This window comes from Stegostoma tigrinum, chromosome 42 (genome assembly GCF_030684315.1).
Source record: "Stegostoma tigrinum isolate sSteTig4 chromosome 42, sSteTig4.hap1, whole genome shotgun sequence".
NCBI lineage: Eukaryota > Metazoa > Chordata > Chondrichthyes > Orectolobiformes > Stegostomatidae > Stegostoma > Stegostoma tigrinum.
The window spans coordinates 13184941-13212786 of NC_081395.1; the positions used below are offsets into that span (position 1 = coordinate 13184941).

Here is a 27846-nt window from a genome sequence, read left to right on the forward strand (position 1 = left end):
GGTGACAGAGATACAGTCAGAGAGGCTGGGATGGGGGAAGGGGAGTTGGTTGGGGACGGGGGAGGTGAGTGGTGCAGGGGAGACACAGAGAGAGAGAGAGAGAGAGAGAGAGAGACAGCCAGACAGACAGAGAGCAAAAGACAGTGTGTGTGACAAAAATATCTCAGTAGCCAGCACTGGAGAAATTAAAGACAAAAAAATGAGCGGGTTTGTTTGGAGTCTTTTCTGCGCTTTCCAGCCACTGGCAGATACAAATGAATCTCTGGAGCCTCACTATTAAACAGCTCGCGTCGAGCTGAGCTGCATTCGAGGGAGCTGCTGGAAAGTGGGGGCAAAAAGAAAAGGCACACACATATACAGAACACACCTTGCATCTCTCCAGGAGCAGCTGAAGATGTATCAGCAAGCTTGGGCATCGAGGGGAAGTGGACGGGCAAGAACAAGGAGTCTGGAAGCTAGAGGATCGCCGTCACAGAGCTAATGCCTCTCCAACGACAAAGGTAAACTTAAAAGACACAAGAAAAAAATAGAAGCCCAGGGAAATGAAGCAAAGAAATAAAGAAGGGGTTTTCCAGTGCAATGGGGCAAAAGATTGACTAAGAGAATGAGGTCTCAGTGTCATGTCATTAGCATGTGAAGGTCATTATCAAAATGACAGAATTTGTAATGAAATTGTGATTCGCTTTTGTACGTGTGTGTGTGTGTGTGTGTTTTGTAACGGTGAATGTGTTTGTGCAGCGGTTTTAACCCTTGCACTGCTGCCTACGAGCCAGCCCCACTCGCAGGCACTTTGGATCACGCTGTGCTGTCAGATAACACTGTAGTTAAAGAGAAGGCAGTACTGAAGACTGCCCCTGCTGTTGTACCTTAGACTGTTTCAGCAAAACGACAAAGTACTGAGATCAATTTGCTTAAGCATATTTAAATAAACCAGGTTATTGTTGCATGCCTGTCTCGCAAAGTGCCGAGTCTTGGGGGCTGTGTTAATAAAAAATATATTTGCTGCAGCACAGTTTTAGTGATGGCAAGTGATTTACTGGCAGGATTTTCATGCTAATGAGGAGGCTGGCCGCTGGTACAATCGTGCTTTACTGCACATTTTCTCTCTCTCTCTCTTACACACACACACACACACACACACACAAACAACTCACTTACTCCCTCTCTCACTCACATGAACAACTCACTCAGTTTCACACACACTCCCTCTCACACACTCACTCCCCCTCTCTCACACAGACTCTCGCTCTCACATACACACGCATTCAGTCTCAAACACATTCCCTCTCTCTTTCCTCTCTCACACACACACTTACAACTCACTCTCTCTATTGTACATACTCACACTCTCTCAATCACACAGCTACATAGATAACACACTTACCCTGTCTCACACACATACCTCTGATGAAGGGTCTAGGCCCGAAACATCAGCTTTTGTGCTCCTGAGATGCTGCTTGGCCTGCTGTGTTCATCCAGCTTCACACTTTCTTATCTGACAAACAACTCACTCAGTCTCACACACACTCTCACAAACTCATTCTCACTCTGTGTTTCTCTTTCGCGCACACACGCACATGCACGCACACACAACCTCACATACACAAACACACTCGCTCTCACATACACACAAACTCACTCAATCCCACACATAATCAATTCTCACACATGAACTCACACAAACAACTCACCCTCACTCTCCCTCTCACTGTCACACATTCACTCTCGTACACACTGATTCTCACATATACGCTCAAGCACTTTCTCTCCCCTTCACACACATACCATTTTAACCATTCACTCTCAATACTGTATCCTTACCTGAGGGTCAAGGTAATTGCCTCATTATGGATGACTTCCTTTCGAGGATAAAATTACCAAAAAATGACAATCACATGTCCTGCTTAGACCCTGAAACCATCTCCAGGATTGCACAGTGCCCAAGTTTGACTGTTCTCAGTGCTCAGTGAACCTTTTTATTTATAAGTTGGTGTGCTTGTGAATACATAACGTCCCCATTCCCCAGCCGCAAAGATGAGAAAACTCTTTATTTTGTTAAACCACTGTAAGTGCTTTCCTCCAAAGTAACATGGGGATGGAAGGGGTGATTCATGGGGAGAGTGTCAGTGGCAGGGATAGCGAGGATCACTCCTAACGCTGAGACATTACCATAATGTACCCCCACAAATGCCAACTGAAATCCACAAAACAACCAGGTATGCGTCAAAACCGACATGTTTATCCCCAAGAAAGCACTCTGCTTCGCTTGCTGATAACTTGCAACATTTCTCCCTGGATTCTGTCTTAAAGGGTGTGCCATGTGAGAGGGACCTCCTGTTCCTGTCAACAAACAGGGGACTCCCAGCCCCCATTCCCCCACACAGTGTCACAGAACTGCCGACTCCGAAGCTGGTCACTTGTGACAATATTCCGAAAGAGAAAGCCGGCTCTGCCCGACCACTGAGGAATTACACTCCCCTGTCATTAAAAAAAAACCCTCTCGTGAAGCATACAGTCATAGAGTCATGCAGCATGGAAACAGACTCTTTGGTCCAACTTATCCATGCTGAGCAGATATCCTGTGCTGAACCAGTCCCTATCCCTCCAAATCCTTCCTATTCATGTATCCATCCAGATGTCTTTTTAAATGCTATAATTGTACCAGTCTCCACCACTTTACCTGGCAGTTCGTTCCATGCACATATCACCCTTTGTCGCCCCTCAGGTCTCTTTTAAATCTTTCTCCTCTCATCTTAACCCTTTGCCCCTCTAGTTTGGGAATCCCCTACCCTGGGGAAAAGACCATGGCTATTCACCCTATCCATGCCCCTCATGATTTTATAAACCTCTGTAAGGTTACCTCTCAGCCTCTGATGTTCCCAGGATGGGAGTCCCAGCCTCTCCTTTATAACTCAAACTGTCCAGTGCTGATAACATCTGTGTAAATATTTTGTGCGACCAGAACTGTATGCAGTACTCCAAAAGTGGTCTGAACAATGTCCTGTACAATTGCAACGTTACATCCCTACTCCTACACTCAATGCTCAATAGCATTGAGTCTGGAGTTGGCCAGACTGGGAGAGGAGGGCAGAATTCCTTCCCTAAAGGGTATCTGGGGACAGCTAAGTAATGAGGATGTCCACTGCAGATGGAATAGGCAGTCACTTCCTGGAGAGTGTTGGCCGTGGTGTTACCCATCATCTTGCCTAATGAACCGTGATGTGTTACATCAATACAAGGACATAAGTTACACAGTTCCCAGAGAGCCTTCACCATTCAACGTGTCCATGGACCGATCTCCAACACCTCCCCTTCCAGGCTGGGTTCCTCAATCCCCCAACTGTGCAAGAATCTACAGACTTCAAGATTTGAAACATACCCAACGTTTGAAAAATGACAGACCCCTGGGCTCGAGAATTCCCAAGATTCCGAAGGCAACGTTGCCCCCTTAAGGTGTCGTGGCTCTGAGCTGCATGTGCTGCAGTGACTTTGGGAACCTGAAGACAATATTCAGTCCGAAAGGGATTACCCACTTGATGCCAAGACCATAGCTCCCTTCAATGTAGCACCCTCTCACCCGGGGAAAGCTGCCTTTCAGCATCTGCCCCTTCACAGGTTTTTGCGTTTCTGCTGTCCAAAGGCTTTAAACTTACTCCCATGATAACAGGTACCTACTCACAGGTGGCAATTTGGAAAACATTCTCATGCGGGCAGTTCAAACTCAGTTTCAGAATGATGTCTCGAGCTGTTTGGGCTGAACAGCACCTAAATTGATGTAAATTGGCTTGCACTGCACTCATTTGGAGAGGGAACATTTGAAGGTCAAAAGAGATTCTGACAAGCACTGCAAAGGAATTCCATTTGAAACCCTCTTCATTCATGAAATCATGAAGCGAATCCAACAGCAGAAATTGACATGCATTGAAAGGGAATATGAGCAATTAAGAGTGAGAGACAAAGATTTCCAGTTTCAAGCAAAACAGATGTTCGTACATGGTGCGCATGAGTTCCCCAAATTAAGACCTCCCGGGGAAAATCGTTTCTTGCAAATTCAGGGCTAGATTCATACTGCTCTGTCAATGATGTTCAGCACTTATATGATCTGCACACGTATTGTGAACTCTGCCCACTTTAACCCACATGGTAACAGCCGATACAAACTGGTCGTGTTGCAGTTACACTGTCCCCCCAAGGGGAGGCGCTGCAGGCCAGTGGCAGTGTGATGGGTCAACCCAGGGAGTTTCCATTTGAAATGTTGCTAGCAGGGGCTGGAGAAGCAGGGAGAGTTCTGTTTTGTTTTGATTGATAGGGATAGTCAAAATCATGAAGGGCTCGGTTTTGTTGTCCCCAGTTCTCTCAATTCTCGCATGGGAGATGGGAATTGCTGGGGAAGTCAGCATTTGTCACCCATCCCTAACTGCCCCTTGAACTAAGCTCGGCCATTTCGAAGGGACAGTTAAGAGTCATTGAGAGGTCTGGAATTACATGTAGACCAGACTGTGTAAGGACGGCAGATTTCTTTAACCAAAGGGCATCCATGAACCAGATAAGCAATAGACGATGATGGTTGCCATGGTTACCATTGCTGAGACTAGCATCATATTATGAATAACTAAATCTAAATTCTACAAGTTGCTGTGATGGGATTTTAATGTGTGTCCTTGTTAACCGGCCCTCTGGGACTGACATAGTTACAGACACACGCGCACACAGGCAAACACACGTACACTGGCACACACTCACTCTCACACATCCTCACACGCACACACAAACACACACTCACACACAAACACACAACCACTCACTCACACACACACACACGCGCACACACACAAACACACAACCACTCACTCTCACACACACACACACGACCACTCACACACAAACACACAACCACTCACTCTCACACACACACACACGACCACTCACACACAAACACTCACACTCACACACACACACGACGACTCACACATACAAACAAACAAACACTCTCACAGACATGACCATTCACACAAAAATCGGTCAGTCTTGCTTTTGATATCTTTCAATCAACTACCACCCACAGCCACACCCTACTCCCCACATTTGTGAGGGAGAGAGTTTAAGACACCAACTGCAAGGGAGTGCTCTTTGGCATCCCCAAGGTCCTGTCTCTCAAAACAAGTGAAGATTTCACCACCCCCCACCCCGCCCCGGTTCAGACAACTTTCCCGTCACTGCGCTGAGTCTATTTGGCATTTGAGACCCCGAGATTAGCTCTGCCCTTTGTCTTCTCTACCCAGGAAGATTCGAAGCCCAGTGTGACCATATCTTCTGGCACAAAGGTAGTGCCCCAACCTCTGAGCCAGGTTCAAGGATGACACGTGAGCCTTTCCTTTGCAAATGATCAAATTCCACCAGCTGCCACGGTGGGATTCGAAACCAGGTCACCAGAACGTTAGCTGGGTCTCTGGATTATTAACAACACTAAGCATGTGTCTGTGTGTCTGTGAACCCATGTATGTCTTGGTGTCTGTGTGTCTGTGAACCCATGTATGTCTTGGTATCTGTGTGTATGTGTGTGTGCGTGTCTGTGTCAGTCTGGGTGTCCATGTGTGTGCATATCTATATGTATGTGTGTAAATCAAACAAATTTGACTGAGAGAATGTCTGAGTCTGAGGGATTTTCGAGGACTGTGACACGCAGATGGGGAGGGGAAAGGGTGACTAAGTGAGTGTAGGGGAGGGTACAGTGTCAGGTAATCTTTGGTCGCAGTTACCCCCCCAACCTCCCTCAGGCAACCTGACAATTCAATGGGAACAAAAGGAGGCCATTCGGCCCCCAAACCCCCTGTGCCTATTCTGTCACTGAGCAAGATAATGGCTGATCTTTGACTCTACTCCATTGAGCACCTTTTGTAAAAAAAAATTCCCAATCTCAGATTTTAAAACTGACCAGTGATCAGGCTGTCTGCAAAAACATTACTCTGGAGGAATAACTGCATCAGTGGTCCTCAGAAAATGCGAGTTTGACTCAACAAGGTTGGGCATAAGGAGAATGTAAATTTCATGCCAACCTCCCTCACCCCATCCTTTAACCAGAGTTACAGCATTGCAGTAAGTCACTGAACTACTTCTTGTTACAATTACAATCTTGAAATGTAAACTTAGATCATCCTTAATTAATAAATAAACACTGGCACGGCAAAACGATACACCTGAACATTGCTGGGGTAGTCACAGTTCAGGATCTGAGTGCCAAAGAGGAGATTTTACTCTCCCAGTTCAAGTGGTCTGTCAATGCAGCTGCTGTGAGGCTGTTTCATAACGTATTTCAGTAGATTTTGGGACAATGTAAATGGACGTTAGGACGATTGGGGAATCAAGGGTTGGGAGGACATGCAGAAAAATGGGCTTCAGGATCATTAGACCAGTCATCAAGTGATGGAGCAGACTGGATTGGCTGAATGGCCTAATTCTGTTGCTAGGTCTGATGGATGTGTTGCGCACCGGCCTAATCCCTTGTTGTCCTCGCCCACAGATCTCCCTGACCAAACAACAATGCGAAGGCTCCTTTTGGGCTGCCTGCTGGTTGGGGGCTTGGCAGCATTGGCCAATGCCTGCCCCTTCCACTGCGTGTGCCAGAACCTGTCGGACTCGCTCAGCACGCTGTGCGCCAACAAGGGGCTGCTGTTTGTGCCGGTGAACATTGACCGGCGCACGGTGGAGTTGCGGCTGGCTGACAACTTCATCCGGGCGGTGGGGCAGCGGGACTTTGTCAACATGTCGGGCCTGGTGGACCTCACCCTGTCCCGCAACACTATCGGCTCCATCCAGCCGTTTGCTTTCGCCGACCTGGAGAGCCTGCGCTCGCTGCACCTGGACGGTAACCGGCTCACCAGGCTGCAGGACCACAATCTGAGCGGCATGGTCAACCTGCAGCACCTCATCATCAACAACAACCAGCTGGTCAGTATCGGCGCCACTGCCTTCGACGACTTCCTGCTCACCCTGGAGGACCTGGACCTGTCGTTCAACAACCTGCAGCAGGTACCCTGGCAGGCGGTCCGCGCCATGGTCAACCTCCACACCCTCAACCTGGACCACAACCTCATCGAGCACATGGTGGCAGGCACCTTCCAACAGCTGGTCAAGCTGGCGCGGCTTGACATGACGTCCAACCGGCTGCGCACGCTGCCACCCGACCCACTCTTCTCGCGCTCCCAGGCCACGCCGCTGGCCCTTCCTTCCACCTCCACCGCCTCCTCTGTCGCCGCGGTGGCGCTCAGCTTTGGCGGCAACCCCCTGCACTGCAACTGCGAGCTGCTCTGGCTCCGGCGCCTGACCCGCCACAACGACCTGGAGACGTGCGCTGCCCCTGCCCACCTGGCGGGCAGGTACTTCTGGTCGGTGCCGGAGGAGGAGTTCATCTGCGAACCGCCGCTGATCACCCGCCACACCCACCGGGTCTGGATCCTCGAGGGGCAGCGGGCCACCCTCAAGTGCCGGGCCGTGGGCGACCCGGAGCCCACCATCCACTGGGTGTCGCCAGGGGACAAGATCGTGGTCAACTCGTCGCGGGTCACCTCCTACCGCAACGGCACCCTGGACATCCTGGTGGCCACCGTGGCCGACGACGGGCCTTACGCCTGCTTCGCCACCAATGCCGCTGGTGAGTCCAGCGCCCTGGCCGACCTCAAGATCATCCCGCTGCCCCACGGGGGCAACGGCTCAGCCCGCGCCCCCCACCGCCGGCCCGGCTCCTCGGACATCACCACCTCCAACAGGCCACCCAGGCGCCGCCCGGAGGATCAGCAGGAGGAGGAGGAGGAGGAGGATGAGGAGACGGACGGGGAAGAGGGGGAGATGGAGGAGGAAATCGTGGCGGTGCTAGATGTAACAGACACCAGCGCTTTGGTCCATTGGCCAACTGCCGGCTCCCCGCGTCGCGTGTGGATGTATCAGATCCAGTACAACTCCTCGGTGGATGAGACGTTGGTGTACAGGTAGGCACAAATGCCCTCTGGCACACTGTGCTATTGGGCTCCTTCCCCCATCCCACCACCACTACTGCCAGCTCCAAAACTACTCATACTGCAAGTTGCTCAGATGGGTCTTGGTAGGCTCAGGGCTTGGATGGCAAAGGTGGGGAGGAGGGCAGTCAGAATCTCTGGAACAACAGGATGTAGGGACACAGGACGCTGCCTGGCACTGGGCAGTCTTAGTCGCAAACAGAGATTGGATAAACCAGGGAAAATAAAATAATCTCCAAAGAACTGCGGATGCTGGAAATCAAGAATTGCTGGAGATACCCAGCAGGTCCGGCAGCATCTTACAGAGACAGAGAGCAGAGTTAATGTTTCGGATCCAGGCTCCCTTCTTTGAAGCTGGGATACTGGGATAAACTAGGGTTGTTTTCCTTCGGGCATGCTTCATTCTCTTGTAGGGGATGATGGAAAGTGTGGGAACTTATATGTCCTAATTCTGCCTTTGACCATGAAACATTGCTTTTTTTCTCCCCTTCATTCGTTTAATGCCCAGGCAGCATTTATTGCCCATGCCTAAGTGCCCAGAGGGCAGTTCAGAGTCAACCACATTGCTGTGGGTCTGGATTCACGGTCATCCTTAGATTATTAATTCCAAATATTTCACTGCATTAAAATTCCATCATCAGCCGTGATGAGATTTGAACCCAGGTCCCCAGGATGTTATCCGGGTCTCTGGTTTAATAGCCCAGTGATAATACCACTAGGCCATTACCACCCCAATCATAAAGGAAGGAACTCCTGACTCACTAATTCCTGTAGAGAACGATACTTGTTGTCACTATCCAGTGTGGCCAACGCGTGAGAGCAAATCCACAATTTTTTTATTCCTGCATGGGATGTTTGTGTCACTGGCTGGGCCCAGTATTCATTGCCCCGTCCCTAGTTGCCCCCTTGAGAAGGTGGTGGTGAGCTGCCTTCTTGAACCGCTGCATGTGCTGTCGGTTGAACCACAACGCCACTGGAGAGGGAATTCCAGGATTTTGGCCGAGTGACACTGAAGGAACAGCCAATATATTTCCAAACCAGGATGGGGAGTGGCTTGGGGTGGTGGTGTCCTCATAAATCTGCTGCCCATGTCCTTCTAGATGGACGGGTTGTGGGTTTGCAATGTCCTGTCTAAAGGACTTTGAACTTGCCCTGTCCGGCCCAGGAAGTGAACAGTTTTGTCATGAAAGCAGAAAGAAATGAGGCCTGGTTTCTGATTAGAAATAAACTGAACTGATATAATCAGCCCAATCTGCCGTTTCGACAGCTCTCTGCGGAAAATGCCGGAGAGAAACAGTGTGCAGGGGCAGGCGACAGAGCAGGAAATCGGCACAAACAAATTTAGGTTGTTTGAAGAGCCAGTGCAGGCCACATCGGGCTGAATAGCCTCCTCCTGCTCTGTATCCTTTATGGCTCTGCAATCAATTAGTTGGTGAGTTGTCTCAGTGCACACTGTAGACTGCTGGTGGTAGAGGGAATGAAGATACAACTTGCATTGCCAGTTAAGCAGGTTGCTTTGTCCTGGATGGTGTCGAGCTTCTTGAGTGTTGTTGGAGCTGCCCCATCCAGGGGCAAGTGGGGAGTATTCCAACATACTCTTGACTTGTGCCTTGCAGATGCTGAACAGGCCCTGGGGAGTCAGGAGTTGAGTTACTCAGTGCTGCGTTCCTAAACTCTGACCTGTGCTTGCAACTATTGTGTTTATCCACTGAGAGGCTGATAGTCTGGGGATTCAGCTACGGTCTTTGACCTTTCAAACTACTAGGTCCTATGTCCATTTTTGCACAAACTCTGCTGCTAACGGGAGTGAGTAATTACACCGTATCAAGTTCAGAAAGCTAACGTCAGGCATGTGTCTGGCCAGTTCAATGCACCCAATATCCAACAATTCTCCCTGTCCTCTTCCTCTCTCATCCCAACATTGGCTCCCTGATAGCTCCATTCCTTGGAGATGGGGGGAGTGAACTACTGCTGTCCCATGACCAGTTGGGAGATCAGCAGACTCTGCCGGCGCCATTCTGCCAGTCAAACAACCTTATAACTATGGGTCACAAAAAATGCTGCTGGAGAAGCTCAGCAGGTCTGGCAGGACCTGTGAAGGGAAAAAACAGAGTTAACGTTTTGGGTCCAGTGACCAAACCTGTTGAGCTTCTCCAGCAACTTTGTTTTTGTTCCTGATTTACAGCATCCACAGTTCTTTTGGTCTGTATAACCATAGGTGTTTGTGCACAAGGTTTCAAAGGGTACTTGAGGGTAGGAACATCACCTGTAATAGCCATTAGAGTCATACAGCATGGAAACACTCTTCAGGCCTACCATGCTCCAAAGCTAAACCAGTTCCCCCTGTCTGTGCCTGGCCCAGTTTCCTCCAAACATTTCCCACTCATATACTTATCCAAATGTTTCTTAAACCATCTTCTGCGTAAAACGGTTGTCCTTTTTAGATCTTTCTCCTCTCACCCTAAAAATACGCCTCCTTGAATTTGCAGCATGGGTTGGTACCTGGGACTTCGATGTTGTGGCCATTTCGGAGACATGGATAGAGCAGGGACAGGAATGGTTGTTGCAGGTTCCGGGATTTAGATGTTTCAGTAAGAACAGAGAAGATGGTAAAAGAGAGGGAGGTGTGACATTGTTAGTCAAGGACAGTATTACAGTTGCAGAAAGGATGTTTGGGGACTCGTCAACTGAGGGAGTATGGGCTGAGGTTAGAAACAGGAAAGGAGGGGTCACCCTGTTGGGAGTTTTCTATAGGCCTCCGAATAGTTCCAGAGATGTAGAGGAAAGGATAGCAAAGATGATTCTCGATAGGAGTGAGGGAGACAGGGTAGTTGTCATGGGGGACTTCAACTTTCCAAATATTGACTGGGAACACTATAGTTCGAGTACAATAGATGGGTCAGTTTTTGTCCAGTGTGTACAGGAGGGCTTCCTGACACCGTATGTAGATAGGCCAACAAGGGGCGAAGCCACATTAGATTTGGTACTGGGTAATGAGCCTGGCCAGGTGTTAGATTTGGAAGTAGGTGAGCACTTTGGTGATAGCGATCACAATTCTGTTATGTTTACTTTAGTGATGGAAAGGGATAGGTGTATACCACTGGGCAAGAGTTATAGCTGGGGGAAAGTCAATTACGATGAGATTAGGCAAGATTTTGGGGGCATAGGATGGGGAAGGAAACTGCAGGGGATGGGCACATTAGAAATGTGGAGCTTATTCAAGGAAAAGCTCCTGTGTGTCCTAGATAAGTACGTACCTGTCAGGCAGGGAGGAAGCTGTAGAATGCGGGAGCCGTGGTTTACGAAGGAGGTGGAATCTCTGGTCAAGAGGAAGAAGAAGGCTTATGTTAGGATGAGATGTGAAGGCTCAGTTAGGGCACTTGAGGGCTACGAGGTAGCCAGGAAAGACCTAGAGAGAGCTCAGAAGAGCCAGGAGGAGACATGAGAATGTGTTGGCGGATAGGATCAGGGTAAACCCTAAGGCTTTCTATAGGTATTTAAGGAATAAAAGAATGACGAAAGTAAGATTAGGGCCAATCAAGGATAGTGGTGGTAAGTTGTGTGTGGAGTCAGATGAGATAGGGGAAGCGCTAAATGAATATTTTTCAACAGTATTCACTCTAGAAAATGACAATGTTGTCGAGGAGAATACTGAGATACAGGGTACTAGACTAGGTGGGATTGAGGTTCACAAGGAAGAGGTATTAGAAATCTTCAGGAGTGTGAACATAGATAAGTCCCCTGGGCCGGATTGGATTTATCCTTGGATCCTCTGGGAAGCCAGGGAGGAGATTGCCGAGCCTTTGGCATTGATCTTTAACTTGTCATTGTCTACAGGAATAGTGCCAGATGACTGGAGGATAGCAAGTGTGGTTCCCCTGTTCAAGAAGGGGAGTAGAGACAACCCTGGTAATTATAGACCAGTGAGCCTTACCTCAGTTGTTGGTAAAGTGTTGGAAAAGGTTATAAGGGATAGGATTTGTAATCATCTAGAAAAGAATAAATTGATTAGGGATAGTCAGCACGGTTTTGTGAAGGGAAGGTCGTGCCCCATAAACCTTATTGAGTTCTTTGAGAAGGTGGCCAAACAGGTAGATGAGAGTAAACCGGTTGATGTGGTATATATGGATTTCAGCAAGGCGTTCGATAAGGTTCCCCACAATAGGCTATTGTACAAAATGCGGAGGAATGGAATTGTGGGAGATATAGCAGTTTGGATCGGAAATTAGCTTGCTGAATTACAGAGGGTGGTAGTTGATGGGAAATGTTCATCCTGGAGACCAGTTACTAGTGGTGTACCGCAAGGGTCGGTGTTGGATCCACTGCTGTTTGTCATTTTTATAAATGACCTGGATGAGGGCGTAGAAGGATGGGTTAGTAAATTTGCAGACGACACTAAGGTCGGTGGAGTTGTGGATTGTGACGAAGGATGCTATAGATTGCAGAGAGACATAAATAAGCTGCAGAGCTGGGCTGAGAGGTGGCAAATGGAGTTTAATGCAGACAAGTGTGAGGTGATGCACTTTGGTAGGAGTAACCGGAAGGCAAAGTGCAGGGCTAATGGTAAGATTCTTAGTAGTGTAGATGAGCAGAGAGATCTTGGTGTCCATGTACACAGATCCTTGAAAGTTGCCACCCAGGTTGACAGGGCTGTTAAGAAGGCATACAGTGTTTTAGCTTTTATTAATAGAGGGATCGAGTTCCGGAACCAAGAGGTTATGCTGCAGCTGTACAAAACTCTGGTGTGGCCGCACTTGGAGTATTGTGTACAGTTCTGGTCACCGCATTATAAGAAGGATGTGGAAGCTTTGGAAATGGTGCAGAGGAGATTTACTAGGATGTTGCCTGGTATGGAGGGAAGGTCTTACGAGGAAAGGCTGAGGGACTTGAGGCTGTTTTCATTACAGAGAAGAAGGTTGAGAGGTGACTTAATTGAGACATATAAAATAATCAGAGGGTTAGATAGGGTGGATAGGGAGAGCCTTTTTCCTAGGATGGTGACGGTGAGCACGAAGGGGCATAGCTTTAAATTGAGGGGTGAAAGTTATAGGACAGATGTCAGAGGTAGTTTCTTTACTCAGAGAGTAGTAAGGGGAAGGAACGCTTTGCCTACAACGGTAGTAGATTCGCCAACTTTAGGTACATTTAAGTCATCATTGGACAAGCATATGGACGTACATGGAATAGCGTAGGTTAGAAGGGCTTGAGATCGGTATGACAGGTCGGCACAACATCGAGGGCTGAAGGGCCTATACTGTGCTGTAATGTTCTACGTTCTAATTTTGAACTCCCCACCCTTGGGAAAAGACCCTAGTCATTCAATTCATCTATGCCGCTCATGATTTTATAAGCCTCAACAAGGTCACCCCTCAACCACCTGTGCTTCAGTGAAAAACATCCCAGCCTATTTTTATAATTCAAACCTTCCATTCCTGGCAACATCTTGGTTATTTTTTTCCAAACTCTCTGTAGTTTAATCATATCCATCTTATAAGAGGGTAACCAGAACTGCACTCCAGAAGAGGCCTCACCAACATTCTGTACAACCTTAACGTGAAGTCCCAACTCCGATACTCAATGGTCTGAGCAATGAAGGCAAATGTGCTAGACACCTTCTTAGGCATCCTGACTCTACCTGTGACGCAAATTTTAAAGCATGATGTACCCCTAGGACCATGTGGTCTACAACACTGCTCTGGGCCCGGCCATTAATTGTACAAGTCCTGCCCTTGTTTGTTTTATCAAAATGCATTTGTTTTGCCTCTCCCTCGGACTAGTTTGAATCTGAGCAGCAGAGATTAATGTTTGGGCTGCAGCCACTTTCTGTGACAGAGAAGTCACATTGCTCTTTAGGTGAAGACATTTTTCTTCATCTCAGTGCTCAGCCCTGGGCGACACGGTGGCTCAGTGGTTAGCACTGCTGCCTCACAGCGCCAGGGGCCCGGGTTCAATCCCACCCTTGGGCGACTGTCTGTGTGGAGTTTGTACATTCTCCCTGTGTATGCGTGCGTTTTTCTCCTTCAGTCCTAAGATGTGCAGGTGAGGTAGACTGGCCATGGCAAATACAGGGATAGGGCAGGGTGGTGTGGGTCTTGGTAGGTTGCTCTTAGAGGATCAGTATGGGCTGAACGGCCTGCTGCCATGCAGTAGGGACTCTATGAAATGGCCTACCCCATAATCCTTAGAAAGTAAATCCCTGGTTCTGGGCTTCCCCCATGGTGGCTTTGGGAAACATCTTTTGTGCCTTGATCCTGTCAGGATTTTACAGGTTTTTATGAGATCTCCCCCTCATTCTTCTAGAAGAGTCTGTGAATGCGATCCTAACTGATCTGGTCTTCCTTCATAGTCTGGTAAACCTTCGCTACACTCCCTCCATCGCCAGAATATCCTTCCTCAGATAAAGAGACTAAACAGGCCTCAAGTACAAAAGCAACATCTGATTCTCACACGTGTCCCTGTGACACAGGACGCCCGGTTCCCGTGCTCCGTGTGAAGGTTAAGTGACCAGGTCAAAATGGCTCCCATTGCTCAGCGGCCTTGAGGCTCTCAAACTGTCTTTTCTTTGCTGCTGTTCTGTACGTGGAACACGATTGCCATGGTAACAAACACAACAGCAACTAGTACTGTATTCCTGAATGTTTGCTCGCTACCCCACCCCCTCACAGCAGTCACTTTCCAGAAGAAAATAAAAACCATTATTTGTTCCATTTTTTGAGAGGGCTCCTCCCCTCCCTCTGTCAGATCTTCATTACTGCCTTGTACAGGGTAGTCTGCAACAGACTAGGGTGGGTGGGTGGGTGTGGGAAGCTAATTTGTCTCAGCGATGCTCGTGCAGGTATAATTCTTGGCTCCTGGCCACTGGAATAGTTCTACAAGTCACAGGCTGGAGTTTGTGCATTCTCCCCGTGTCTGCGTGGGTTTCCTCCCACAGTTCAAAGATGTGCAGGGTTTAAGGGCGGATTGGCCATGGTAAGTTGCCCCGTCGTGTCCAGGGATGTGTGGATTTAGGTGGGTTATGGGGGGTGGGTCTAGGCCAGAAACGTCAGCTTTTGTGCTCCTAAGATGCTGCTCAGCCGGCTGTGTTCATCCAGCCCCACACTTTGTTATCTTTGCTCTGAGGGTCGGTGTGGACTTGTTGGGCCGAAGGGCCTGTGTCCACACTGTGGGGATTCAATGGTTCTAAATGGTAGCCTGACCCTGATTACCTCATAGGGTCCAGTGGGAATGCCTGACATCCGATGGAACTGAGATGTTAATCAAGGGGTAACGGTGGGAATTGGGTGTATATGGGGAGCAAGTAATCAGGATGGCTGAAGCTCATGGTGTGCAAAGTGGAATAAAACTATGACTGCAAACACATCTGTCTTGATGGTGCCTAAGCAACCTTTAACCTCTGGCACCAGTCCCCACGATTTTGAGGGGCAGGAAGGTGACCTGATCGGACAGGGTATGACAGGGCAGAAGCCTGAAAGTTGAATCCCCCTGGGTGCAGGCATGTAGAACACCAGCTTACAAGCTAGGGGTCAGGGGTCAGCTGTTCTCGACCATGACAAGGAGAGACTTCTTCACTCGGAATCTTGTGGACCCTCGGCCATGGGCGATGCCCCGGATTGAGGCTGATAGATTGCAAGTGGTCACAGGTTTTGGCAGAAGGTGATGCTGTGGCAGCAAATAGGCGATGATGTGATAGAATGGCAGTCTGGGTTCAAACTAGGGGTCAAGCGCTGACCTGTGCTCCTGTCTCTGATGCCTCTTAATAAAATTTTAAAAGGGGAGCGGGGGCTGTGAGACCTAGCTGGCTTGATCAAAAATGTAACTTGCTGGTAAAGCTCAGCAGGTCTGGCAGCATCTGTGAAGGAAAAATCAGAGTTGGAAGTTTCAGGTCCGGTGATCCTTCCTCAGAACTGATGGTGGCTGGGAAAACATCAGTTTATATACAGAAAACAGGGGAGGGGAATGGGATAGGGAGTAAACAATTGGATAGAGCCTAAAGAGAGAGAAAAACAGTTGGACAAAGAGTTGATAATAGTCTGGCTGAGAGGGTGAACAGTTGTTAATGGGGACTATTAGTGACTGATAACAGGTCCTGTGTAATGGCAGGCTATGTGGTAACAAGGCCTGATGTATGGGATAGGGGGCGAGGGCAGGCAGAATTTAGGCCCTAAAATTATTGACTCAATGTTGGGTCCAGAGGGCTGCGGAGCCCTGAAAGGGGAAAATGAGGTGCTGTTACTCCAGCTTGTGTTGAGCTTTGCTGAAACACTGCAGCAAGCCAGAGGCAGAGATTTTGGCCAGGGAGCAGGGTGGTGCACTGAACTGGGAGGCAACAAGCAGAGAACTACTTTATTACTCCACTGGAGAATCTGACTAGATTACGAGCTCAAGACTCAAAGGTGATGTGCGAACCTACTGGGCGTTCTTTTGTTAAAGAAAACACAATCCCTTTTACTTTCAGATTCTTAAAGAATTGAATCCAACATTCTCAAAACTCCCAGAGTGGGATCTGAACTGGCAATCGCCAGATTATTAGCTTAAACCTCTGGATTACTGAGCGAGCAGAGAAAAGCGATGCTCACTGCTCGCGATGAAGCCATTGAGGTGAGAAGATAAACAACCCAGTTATCTTTTTAGAAAGGCAACTGGAGTATTGTTGAAACACACAGCAAACCTCCAGCAGTATTTTGGACGTTGCTTTCCAAGAACCCTGGCCGATATGGCAATTAAGATTTAAATCTTTTTTCTTTTCATTTCCCTACCCCTTTTTGGAATGGAGGTGTGAAATTCCATGTATTTAGAAATGCTTGCTGATCCTGAGCACTCAGCCTAGTCCAAGTCATTACTGATGGCACTAGCATCTGTTTGGTCTATCCCGCAGACATCTCTTTACTGTTCAAAGATTTTCGAATGGTTTAATCAGCTTTCTCTTCAACTGGGTGCTGGGATATGAAAAATCAGATTTCACCCTTCAAGACAAACATGATTTGTCTGAAATCATAGCGGCTTTCAAAAGGATTGTTCAGGGGTTGACTGGGATGGGTTATTACCACTCTGTCCTTTGTGAGTAAAGACAAAGGTGTGAGAATTAGTGGGAATATTCAAGGGCTCCTGCTGTGGGGATGTGACTGAGCAAATTATTGCAGTGGGGGCAAGGGGAAGAGATGTAATTTCAAAGGATTATCACTGGGTGTACTTCCAGAGGAGTGTGTCTTGGTGCTTTTTTTTGAGGAATGTTTCTGGAGAGTATTTCTGGGGCGTACATCTCGGGCCATTTCTGGAGAATATTTTTGGGAATATTACTGAATAGCGTCTCTTGAGGTATTTCTGGAAGATATTTCTGAAGGCATTGTTGGTGGGGGGGGGGTTTCTGTAGGGCATCTCTGAGAGTATTTCCAGAGGGGTATTTTGGAGGGTTTCTCTGGGGCTTTTTCCGGAGGGAATCTGTGGGTGTATTCCCGGAGGTTTTCACTGAGTGCATTTCTGGAGGATATCTTTGAGGGTATTTCAAGAGAATAACTCAGGGTATTGCTGGAGGACATTTCTGAGTGTATTTTTGGAGGGTATCTGTGGGTGTGTTTCTGGAGGCTTTCTCTAAGGGTATTTCAGGAGGGTACCTCCGAGAGCATTTCTGGAGAACATCTCTGAGGGTACCTTTGGCAGGTATCTGTGGGTGTATTTCTGGAAGGATGGTTTGAGGGCATTTCTGGAGGATCTCTGAGCGAATTTCAAGAATGTATCTCTGAGAGAACATCTCTGAGGGTACTTCTGGAAAGGTATCTCTGAAATTCTGGAGGGTACTACTTGAGATATTGTTGGACTGGTATTTCTGGAGGGTAATTCTGGATGTTTTTGATGGTGGAGGCAGGAATCGCTTTAGACAGTATTAGTGAGGGGCATTTCTGAGGGAGCGGGGTGGAGCTAACGTGTGTCTGTGGGGGAGGGGGTAATTATTCACTGGATGGAACCACGTGGCCCAAAATGAAGAATACACTGAGGGTGAGATTCCTTTGAATAAATGCGTGTTCAAAACCATCCCTCAACAATTTAATGGTAACTTCTGATGTGGTCACTTTATTGGGTGAAGGCATTCTATCGCACCTAGTGACTGAGGTGGAGTTCACATTAGCTGAATGGCTCATCTCTGGGCTGTTACTTTCTGGAATAAAAGCATCAATTCTCAAAATTCTTTCACAGAATGTGAGCCTGATGGCTGGGCCCAACACCTACTGTCCATCCCTCGCTTCCAAACGGCTAATGTGGTTCCAATGAAAATGATGAGAGGCTGACAGGAAACTTGTGGGAGGAGGCGTGGGTGGTTTTCCCACATATCTGCTGTACTTGTCCTTCTAGATGGAAGTGGGCGTGGGTTTGGAAGGTTAAAATTGTGATCAGAGTTAATGGGATCTGCAGATGCTGGAGAATCCAAGATAACAAAGTGTGAAGCTGGATGAACACAGCAGGCCAAGCGGCATCTCAGGAGCACAAAAGTTGATGTTTCGGGCCTAGGCCCTTCATCAGAGAGGGGGATGGGGAGATGACACCCGTAGGTTGCAGGAACAGCAACTCATATTCCGCTTGGGAATCCTGCAGCCCAATGGTATCAATGTGGACTTCACCAGCTTCAAAATCTCCCCTCCCCCCACTGCATCCCAAAACCAGCCCAGCTTGTCCCCTCCCCCCATTGCATGACAAAACCAGCCCAGCTCGTCCCTGCCTCACTAACCTGTTCTTCCTTTCACCTATCACCTCCTCCCACATCAAGCCACACCTCCATTTCCTACCTACTAACCTCATCCCGCCTCCTTGACCTGTTCGTCCTCCCTGGACTGACCTATCCCCTCCCAACCTATACACTCCTCTCCACCTATCTTTTCCTCTATCCATCTTCGGTCTGCCTCCCCCTCTCTCCCTATTTATTCCAGAACCCTCTCCCCATCCCCCTCTCTGATGAAGGGTCTAGGCCCGAAACGTCAGCTTTTGTGCTCTGAGATGCTGCTTGGCCTGCTGTGGACATCCAGCTTCACACTTTGTTATTGTGGGTTTGGAAGGTGCTGTCTGAGCAGCCGTGGCAAATTTCTGCAGTGCGTGTTGTAGACGGTACACACTGCTGCTGCACAGGGTCTAGGTGGAGGGTATGGCTGCTAGAGGGGCTGCTTTATCCTGGATGGTGTCGAGTTTCTTGAGCTCTGTTGGAACTGCCCCTCCCCTCCAGGCAGGGCAGGTTGGGAATATTCCATCACACTAAATGAGAGGCATGGATAGAGTTGATAGCCAGAGACTTTTCCCCAGGGTAGGACTGATTGCCACGTGGGGTCATAGTTTTAAGGTGTTAGGAGGAAGGTATAGTGGAGACGTCAGAGGGAGGTTCTTCACCCAGAGAGTTGTGAGCGCATGGAATAGTTTACCAGTGGAAGTCGTGGGAGCAGAGTCATTAGTGACATTTAAGCGACTGCTGGACATGCACCTGGACAGCAGTGAATTGAGGGGAATGTAGGTTAGGTTATTTTATTTTTGGATTAGGGTTATTCCACGGCACAACATTGTGGGCCAAAGGGCCTGTACTGTGCTGTACTTTTCTATCTATCTATGTTACACTCCTGAGTTGTACAAGGTGTTCAGGCTTTGGGGAGTCAGGAATTCAGATTTTCCAAGAACAACAACAATGCCTGTTCGCTGATAGTCTGACATCATTAATTACTAATCTAGGATCTATACTTCTTTGGTGCTCTGATGGCCTAATTGTGTATATTGATCAGTCCATAAAATGTCAATATTTCATGTTAAGCACACATATCCTGTTTAAGACTTCCCTTTGTAAATGAGATCCATTTTTAAAAAAGAAAATGATTTTTGTTAACAGACTGCCTATCTGACTGAATACAGGATTAGGGCTTTTTTTAACTCTTTGATGGCTCACAAGCAAGGCCAACATTCACTGCCTGACCCTTACTGTCCCTTGAACTGCCTCATCCATTTCTGGGGGCAGTCAATATTTAACCACGCTGCTCTGAGTATGGAGTCACAAGTAGGCCCAGAGTAGCAGGCTTCCCACTAAAAGGCATTTGTGAACCAGACTGGCCTTCGCAACAATCACTACACGGCTGCTGGATGGGTTTATTGTCTCCAGGTTCTATTGGACTCAAACTTCGCCATTTGCCAAAAGTCTCCGTCTCAGAGTTATATAGCATGGAAAAGGACCCTTCGGTCCATCTAATCCACGCCCACCATGTTCCCAAACTAAAGTAGCCCCAACTGCCTGCTCCGGGCCCATATCCCTCCAAACCTTTCCTGTTCATGTACTTATCCAAATGTCTTTTAAATGTTGTGAGTGAGCCTGCATCCACCACTCTCTCTGGCAGTTCCTTCCACACATGAACCACTCTCTGCGTAAAATCATTGCCTCTCGTATCCTTTTAAAATCTTTCTGCCCTCACTTTAACCTCATGGCCTCTCATTTTGAACTCCCTCACCCTAGGGAAATGATGCCTGTCATTCACCTTATCCGTGCCCCTCGTGATTTTATAAACCTCCAAAAGGTCACCCCTCAGCCTCCTCCGTTCCAGTGAAAAAAGTCCCAGCCTCTCCGGTCCAATTTTTATATCCGAAACCCTCCACTTCCAGCAGAATCTTTTCTGAACCTTCTCCAGTTTAATGGCATCCTTGCTGTAACAGGGCGACCAGAACTGGACACAGTGCTCTAGAAGAGATCTCACCCATGTCCTGTACAAAATCAACGTGATGCGCCCAACTCCTGTAGTCAGTCCATGGTGGGATTTGAACCTGGGTCACCTGAACATTAGGCTGGGCCTCTGGATGACATGGCAAGGGATCCTACTGCTGCACTGAGTGCTTCCCTAGATTGACAGTGGAACACCTGTCCCTGTTCCTGCAATTCCTAAATGCATTCAGAAGCAACTGCACGTTCCCACCCCACCCCATGTTGTAAGCTTCCCAGCTGTGGTCATTGTGAGGAGATTGACAACAAGATGGCCTCGATTTCTGAAATTAGAGGAGACAAAAGTGACAGCACAGGGAATCCTATCCATGCAGTGAGTGGCTGGAAGGGGAATGAGAGCGCAGCAGAAGCAGGTTCAGTCGTAGCATCGTAAAAGGGGAACGGGACTATTATCTAAAAAGGAGGAGGAATATGGTAAGGGAAGGAAGCCGTGGGAGGATAGGTTTTGCCGTGAACTCCTCGTTTGAAGAGTTTGGTGCTGACACAATGGGCCAAATGGCCTCAATGTGCGCTGGAGCAATTTTCGTCATTCTATGCATTGTTATGCTTCAGGCACAGCAAGATCCCAGAAGTGGTGGATTATATAAAAGGCGAGCACATGTGTCTCAGTGATCTTGGAGAGGTGGTCAGGGCACAGGCTGCTTGATGTGAAGGATGCCAAACAGATCCAAAATGGTAGTAAGATTTCTCACGAGACGTCAACGTAGCTGGCGACCCCTTTCTCAGCCTTAACTCTCAATGAGGATGGGTGAGCAGCAAACACACCGTGAGCAAAACTGTCTTTCTGAGTGTGCACTTTGATAAATGAGTTTCCACATAGCGGTGACATAGGAAATGGGAGCAGGAGGGCTCCGTTCAGTTCCCTGGACATGCTCTGCCATCCAAGAAAATGTTGGGCAATCATAAGTGCAGCCTCAAGCCCACTCCCCCCAACAACTCCACCAGTCACAAAAGCACCCCTTCCCCACAACCCCACCCCCAACCCATCAACCCTTCCCCCTCCTTGTCTCACTTGGCCCTGAGTATATTCCATGATCCAGCCTCCACCGCTTCCTGGGGAAGGGAATTCTACAGGCGAACTGCCCTCTAAGAGAAGATATTTGCCCTCATCTTAGTCTCAAAAGGGAGAGCCCCAATTCCAAAACTATGTCCACTGTGAGAGAAAACATCCTTTCATCACTGACCCTGCCGAGATTCCTCAAGGTAATACTGAAACAGTAAAGATCATTCCTCCCTCCTTGAAGCTCCAGCGACTATCTGGTCCCAAGCTTTCCTCAAAAGGCAAACCCTTTTTGTCCCAGGAAATAGGCAAGTGAACCTTCTGTGAACTGTTTCCAAAGCAAGTGTGTCCCTCCTTCAGCAAGGAGACCACAATTACGCACAATATTCCAGATCCAGTCTCACTAAGACTCTGTAGTAGACTAACTGACCAATCAGCAACATCTTCATCACTATTTCATGTGCACCTCCCCCACAACCCTTAGGATGGCATATGCCAAATGAGCTGGCAGAGTTAATGTCCCTGCCTCTGGGCCAAGAGGCCAATCTAATCCAGAGGTATTTCAGAATCATATAGCACTGCAACATACCTTTCGGTCCAACCCATCTGTGCCGACCATGGTATCCCAAACTGACCTAGTCCCATTTGCCTATGTTTGGCCCGTATCCCTCTAAACGCTTCCAATCCATGTACCCATTTCAGATGCCTTTTAAATGTTGTCATTGTACCAGCCCCCACCCCTTCCTCTGGCAGCTCGTCCCATACACGTGCCACCCTCTGTGTGAAAAAGTTGCCCCTTCAGGCCCCTTTTTAAAATCTTTCCCCTCTCACCTTGAACCTCTGTCCTCTAGTTTGGACTCCTTTACCCTGGAGAAAAAAGGCCTTGGCTATTCAGCTTATCTATGCCCTGGTGATTTTATAAACCTCTACAAGATCAACTCTCAGTCTCTGCTGTTCTGGGGAAAGAAAGTCCTAGCCTCTCCATACACCTTAAACCCTCCAGTCTCAGCAATATCCTTGTAAATTTTTTTCTGTACCCTTTCTTGATTAACAACATCCTTCCTATGAGTCCGAACAGGTTGTCATTGCACCCATTGCACAGGACCCTCATCACAAAAGAATACAGGGGCAGCACAATGGCTCAGTGGTTAGCACTGCTGGCTTACAGGGACCTGGGTTCACTTCCGGCCTTGGGCAAACATCTGCGTGCAGTTTGCACGTTCTCCCTGTGTCTGTGTGGGTTTCCTCCCACAGTCCCAAAATGTGCAGGGTAGGTGGAGTGGCTCTGCTAAATTGCCCCATAGTGTTCAGGGGTGTGTGGGTTACAGGGGCATGGGTGGGATGCTCCAAGGGTTGGTGTGGACTTTTTGGGCCGAACGGCCTGTTTCCACACCATAGGAACTCTATGAATAAGGGGAGGCCATTCAGCCCCCTAAGTTGTTTTACCTTTAGACTTCTAGCACAACAAGTGTTTACTAGATGAGGACTAAGAACAGCACATTAAATCAAGGATAGTAAGAACTGCCGATGCTGAGATAACGCAGTGTGGAGCTGGAGGAACACAGCAGGCCAGGTAGCATCAGAGGAGCAGGTCAGCTTTCGTCAGCTTTCCTGCTCCTCTGATGCAGTCTGGTCTGCTGTGTTCCTCCAGCTCCACACTGTGTTATTACATGAAAACAAGGTTCCTCTGCACCGTAACTTTATCTATCTACGTCAGTTCCCTAATTTTGGACACTAACCCCCAGCGAACATTCATCAGCGTAGAGTTTTGCAATGGCGTGCTTCACAGTGATGGAGGAAGTTTCAAACTGTGTGTAAAAGTACATGCTGATTTTTTGGAAAATTCAATCACAGCAATGTGGACGTCGCTGGCTGGGCCCAACATCGATTTCATGTTCCTAACTGCCCCTTGAGAAGGTGATGGTGAGCCTACCTTTTGAAACTGTGCAGCCCCTGAGGTGTGGGCACACTCGCAGCGCTGTTCGGGAGCAAGGTCCAAGATTTTGTCCCAGTGACAGTGACGGAATGGTGATATATTTCCAGGGAGAGGTCAGGGGGTTGTGAAAGGTGTCATCAAATGAGCCTTGCTCATCCTGTCAATGGTAAATGCTGAGCGTCAGTAGCGGAGGTAAACCTTGAAAGCCAAACTAGAGCTGTTTGTAACGTTAACTGAAAGAACTGCAGATGTTGGAAATCACAAACAAAACCAGAAATTGCTGGAAAAACTCAGCAGGTTTGGCAGCGCCTGTGAAAAGTAATCATCTTAAGATGAGAAAATATCTTTGCTACATACATGTGAAATGTTATAATCTACTTGAGTTTTTGCAGTTGTTAATATCAACAGAAACCAGCTCCAACATGCTGATGTGAGTTAGCTACAGAATCTGATTTCTCTCCACAGGTGCTGCCAGATCTGCTGAGTTTTTCCATTTTTTTTTTGCTGTGTACAAAGTTCACTGTCATAGTTTCACACGGCTATTCTCTGCCTAGTGGGAGAGAAGAGGCTGGTGGTGGTTTAACCTGAGAGTCACCATGCTTCCGGTGAGGGGAGAGATTAAGAAAGTGGGATCTGCACAGCAACTTCATTCACAGCAAAAATTAAACCCATGATGTTTGCATCAGAGACCAGTTGTCCAGTCAGCTGAGCTAACGGATTCCCTACTGGGCCATAGATAGGGCAAATACGAAGGAACTTCCCTCCTTGATGGAAGGATCACAGATTAAGGCCACAGATATAAGGTGAGGGGCTGGAGGTTCAGAGGGGATTTGAGAACAAGATGTTTGGTTGTGATCTGAAATTCATGGCCTGTAAGGGTAGGAAAGGCAGGTAGTCTCCTATAAGAGTGAAGAAATATTCAGATGTGCCCCTGAAATGACACAGTATACAAGGATACGTGCCACGTGCAGGGAAATGGGATTAGGGTGGATAAGTGGTTGGTGATCGGCATGGATGTGATGGGCCGAAGGGCCACTTTCCATGCTGTTATACTCTATGCAGCTCTCAGGCCCTGGCCGCAGCTTCAGCTTTTCCTGCCTCAACCTCCGGGATCCTGCTCTCCATCCTGACCCACATGTGGCACCTCAGTGCCACCATTGTGACTGTCCATTCCCCTTCCAAACAGATCAACTTCCAGTCAGCACCTCTACCCTAAGGTTCTGTACCCACCTTTCCACTTTTCCAAAGTTTTCTCCTCCTCCTCCTCCTCCACGTTACACCCAACAAAAAGACACATCGGGATTCACAATCTCTACCAAAGCAAACTGTTGAGGCCAAGCACTGAATGTTTTCAAGAAGGAGTTGGATGTAGTTCTTAGGGCTAAAGGGCTCAAGTAGTGGGGCAGGGTGGGGTGGGGGAGCGGGGAAGCAGTGAACAGAGGACTGAGATAACAAGGTGTAGAGCTGGATGAACACAGCAGGCCAAGCAGCATCAGAGGAGCAGAAAGCTGACGTTTCGGGCCCAGATCCTTCTTCAGAAATCTGAAGATAAATTTCTGAAGAAGGGTCTAGGCCTGAAACGTCAGCCTTCCTGCTCCTCTGATGCTGCTTGGCCTGCTGTGTACATCCAGCTCTACACCTTGTTATCGCAGATTCACCAGCATCGGCAGTTCCTGCTATCTCTAGAACAGAGGACTGAGTTCGGTGATCAGCCATGATCCCACTGAATGGCAGAGCAGGCTCAAAGGGCCCACTCCTGTTCCTATTTCCTAAGTTTCATAGAATCCTTACAGTGTGAAAACAGGCCATTTGGCCCAACAGGTCCACACCACCTCTCCAAACAACATCCCACCCTGACTCATTCTCCTAGCCCTGTACTTCCCCATGCCTAATCCAAACATCCCTGGACACTATGGGCAATTTAGCATGGCCAATCCAACGAACCTACACGTCTTTGGGCTGTGGGAGGAAACCCATGCAGACAAAGGAAGAATATGCAAACTCCAAATAGACAGTCGCGCAAGGGCGGAATCAAACCCAGGTCCCTGGCGCCGTGAGGGAGCATTGCTTACCACTGAGCTGCTATGCTGACCAGTTTCTACTCAGACCAGTTTCTACTCAATGTGTTCGAGATGGAGTTAGGTACAGCATTGGGGGCTAAGTGGATCAAAGGCGTGGAGGTAAAAGTGGGGACAGGGGAATGAGATGGATGATCATATTGAACAATGGAACAGGGGCCGAATGGCCTCCTCCCTCCTGCTCCCATGTTCCACATTTCTATTTGATGTGTCTGATCGCTGTGGTGGTCTCTGAGCTTGCGCGGTGTGGGTATCGGGGTAGGGGGGTGAAGGATGGTGGAACGAGGGAGGTTTTTGAACGCAGTGGCCTCTGACTTCTCTCCCTTTCGCCCTCCCAGGATCGTGCCATCCAATAACCGGGCCTTCACCCTCCGGAACCTGGCGCCGGGAGCGGAGTACGATCTGTGCGTCCTGGCCATCTATGGAGACACCGAGACCCAGTTGGCCGCTACCCGGGTGCTGGGTTGCACCCGCTTCGGCACCAAGGAGGAGGAGTACCCTCACTGCCGCCTGCTGAGGGCCCACTTCCTGGGAGGCACCCTGAGCGTGGCGGTGGGTGGCGCTGTCATGGTGGCCCTGCTGGTCTTTGGTGTGGCTGCCCTGCTCAAGCTCAGGGGCTATGGTGGGCGTCACATGCCCAAGGTCAGCGACGTCTACTCCCAGACCAATGGCGCTGCTCCACGGCTGGTGGATCTCGGGGTACGGGAGAGGGCCAAGGCACCGCGGAGGAAGACCAAGCCCAGGGCGCGGGCGAGGGGGCACCAGACGGAGTCTGCGACAACGCCCCTGCCCCCTGCCCCCTTGCCCAAAGCCAGCCGCAGTTGCTCCTTTGACCTGGGCTCCTCATCCTCCACTGCCCGGCGCGGCTATGCCAAGCGCCTCAGCGTCGTCTGGACTAGGAGGAGCCGGTCGGTGCATGGCACGCTGCTGCGGTACGCTGAGACCGGTGTCGCGGTAGGACGGGGAGAGGAAGGAATCTTCGGCGGCTCCCAGGAGCTGGAGGAGAGCATCGTCTGAACGGACAGTGAGAGAGAGAGAGAGCGGGGGAGCGCCGACCGGCGGGCAATCAAATCCCACCCGCCCCCTACCGCTGCAAACACTGCCGCTGGCAATGAGGAGGGTGGGAAGCAAGTGCTTCGAACGTAGACTGAGGAGAACGATTCAAAAAGGACCTCAGGGGGTCAACCTTTTCACAAAGAGAGTGGAGCTGCCAGAGGAAGTGGTGGAGGCTGGTACAATTACAACATTTGAAAGACATTTGGATGGGCGCATGGATAGGAACGGTTTGAAATGATATGTGCTAAATACTGGCAAATGGGGCTAGTTCAGTTGGGATACCTGGTCGGCATGGACAAGTTGGGCCGAAGGGCCTGTTTTGGTGCTGTAGGACTCTATGGCCCTCGTTACCGACTTGGCACCAGTGTCAACCCGTTGGGAGTCATCAGTGCGATGGGAGGTTTGTGGTTTTGGACTCTGGAGGTGGGAGGGGCAATAGGGAGCAGGGTGTAAGGGCTGGGAGAGTGTCAGACTCCCCGGCTCCACGTATCTTGGCCAGACTCAGCAACGTTCCATCAGCAAGACTTTCTGTGGCAGGGTTGGGGAGGAGCGTGGTTGACGAGAAACCTCTCATTCCACGCATGCACCCCTCTGCCCTTTCCCGCGCCAGGTGTCCCAGGGATTTTGAGGGGTGGGAGCTGGACTGTACAGTGAAAGGGGTCAGAGACTTTGGTTGGGAAGGGAGGGGATGGTGCTGGATGTATGAAGGGGTGGCGCCAGCTCCCAACTGGAATGTAAAGCTCACTGGTAATACCTTCGCACCGCACTCCCCCACCTGTAACAACACGAGGCACTCTTTGTTATTTGAATGTCAAATTCTGATGTGCTGTTTTCACATTCATCTATTCAGTCTGATTTCTATTCGTTCGCCAAAGTTACCTATGTACACGTTGACTGGAAGTAACACAGACACAGGTGTAAATACAGAAATATGAACATATTTCACCCAGGTCTGAAACCTTGTTCGAATCAGTCGGGTTGAATCGAAAATGTCACTTGGGACATCTTGGAAATTGCTGAGTCAGCCTTTT

At 48.9% G+C, this 27846-nt stretch overlaps 2 protein-coding genes across 18 annotated transcripts in view; one reads left to right on the forward strand and one right to left on the reverse strand.

Annotated features, from left to right (window-relative positions):
- LOC125449241 (pyruvate carboxylase, mitochondrial-like) overlaps positions 1-27846 on the reverse strand; it is a 765853-nt gene that overhangs the window by 267482 nt on the left and 470525 nt on the right. The window lies entirely within an intron of this gene.
- Positions 84-27725, forward strand: LOC125449376 (leucine-rich repeat and fibronectin type-III domain-containing protein 4-like). The gene is made up of 3 exons (XM_048525128.2): positions 84-500; positions 6521-7985; positions 26098-27725. Exons 2-3 carry the CDS (start codon positions 6541-6543, stop codon positions 26774-26776), a joined length of 2124 nt encoding a protein of 707 aa, XP_048381085.1. The 5' UTR covers positions 84-500; positions 6521-6540; the 3' UTR covers positions 26777-27725.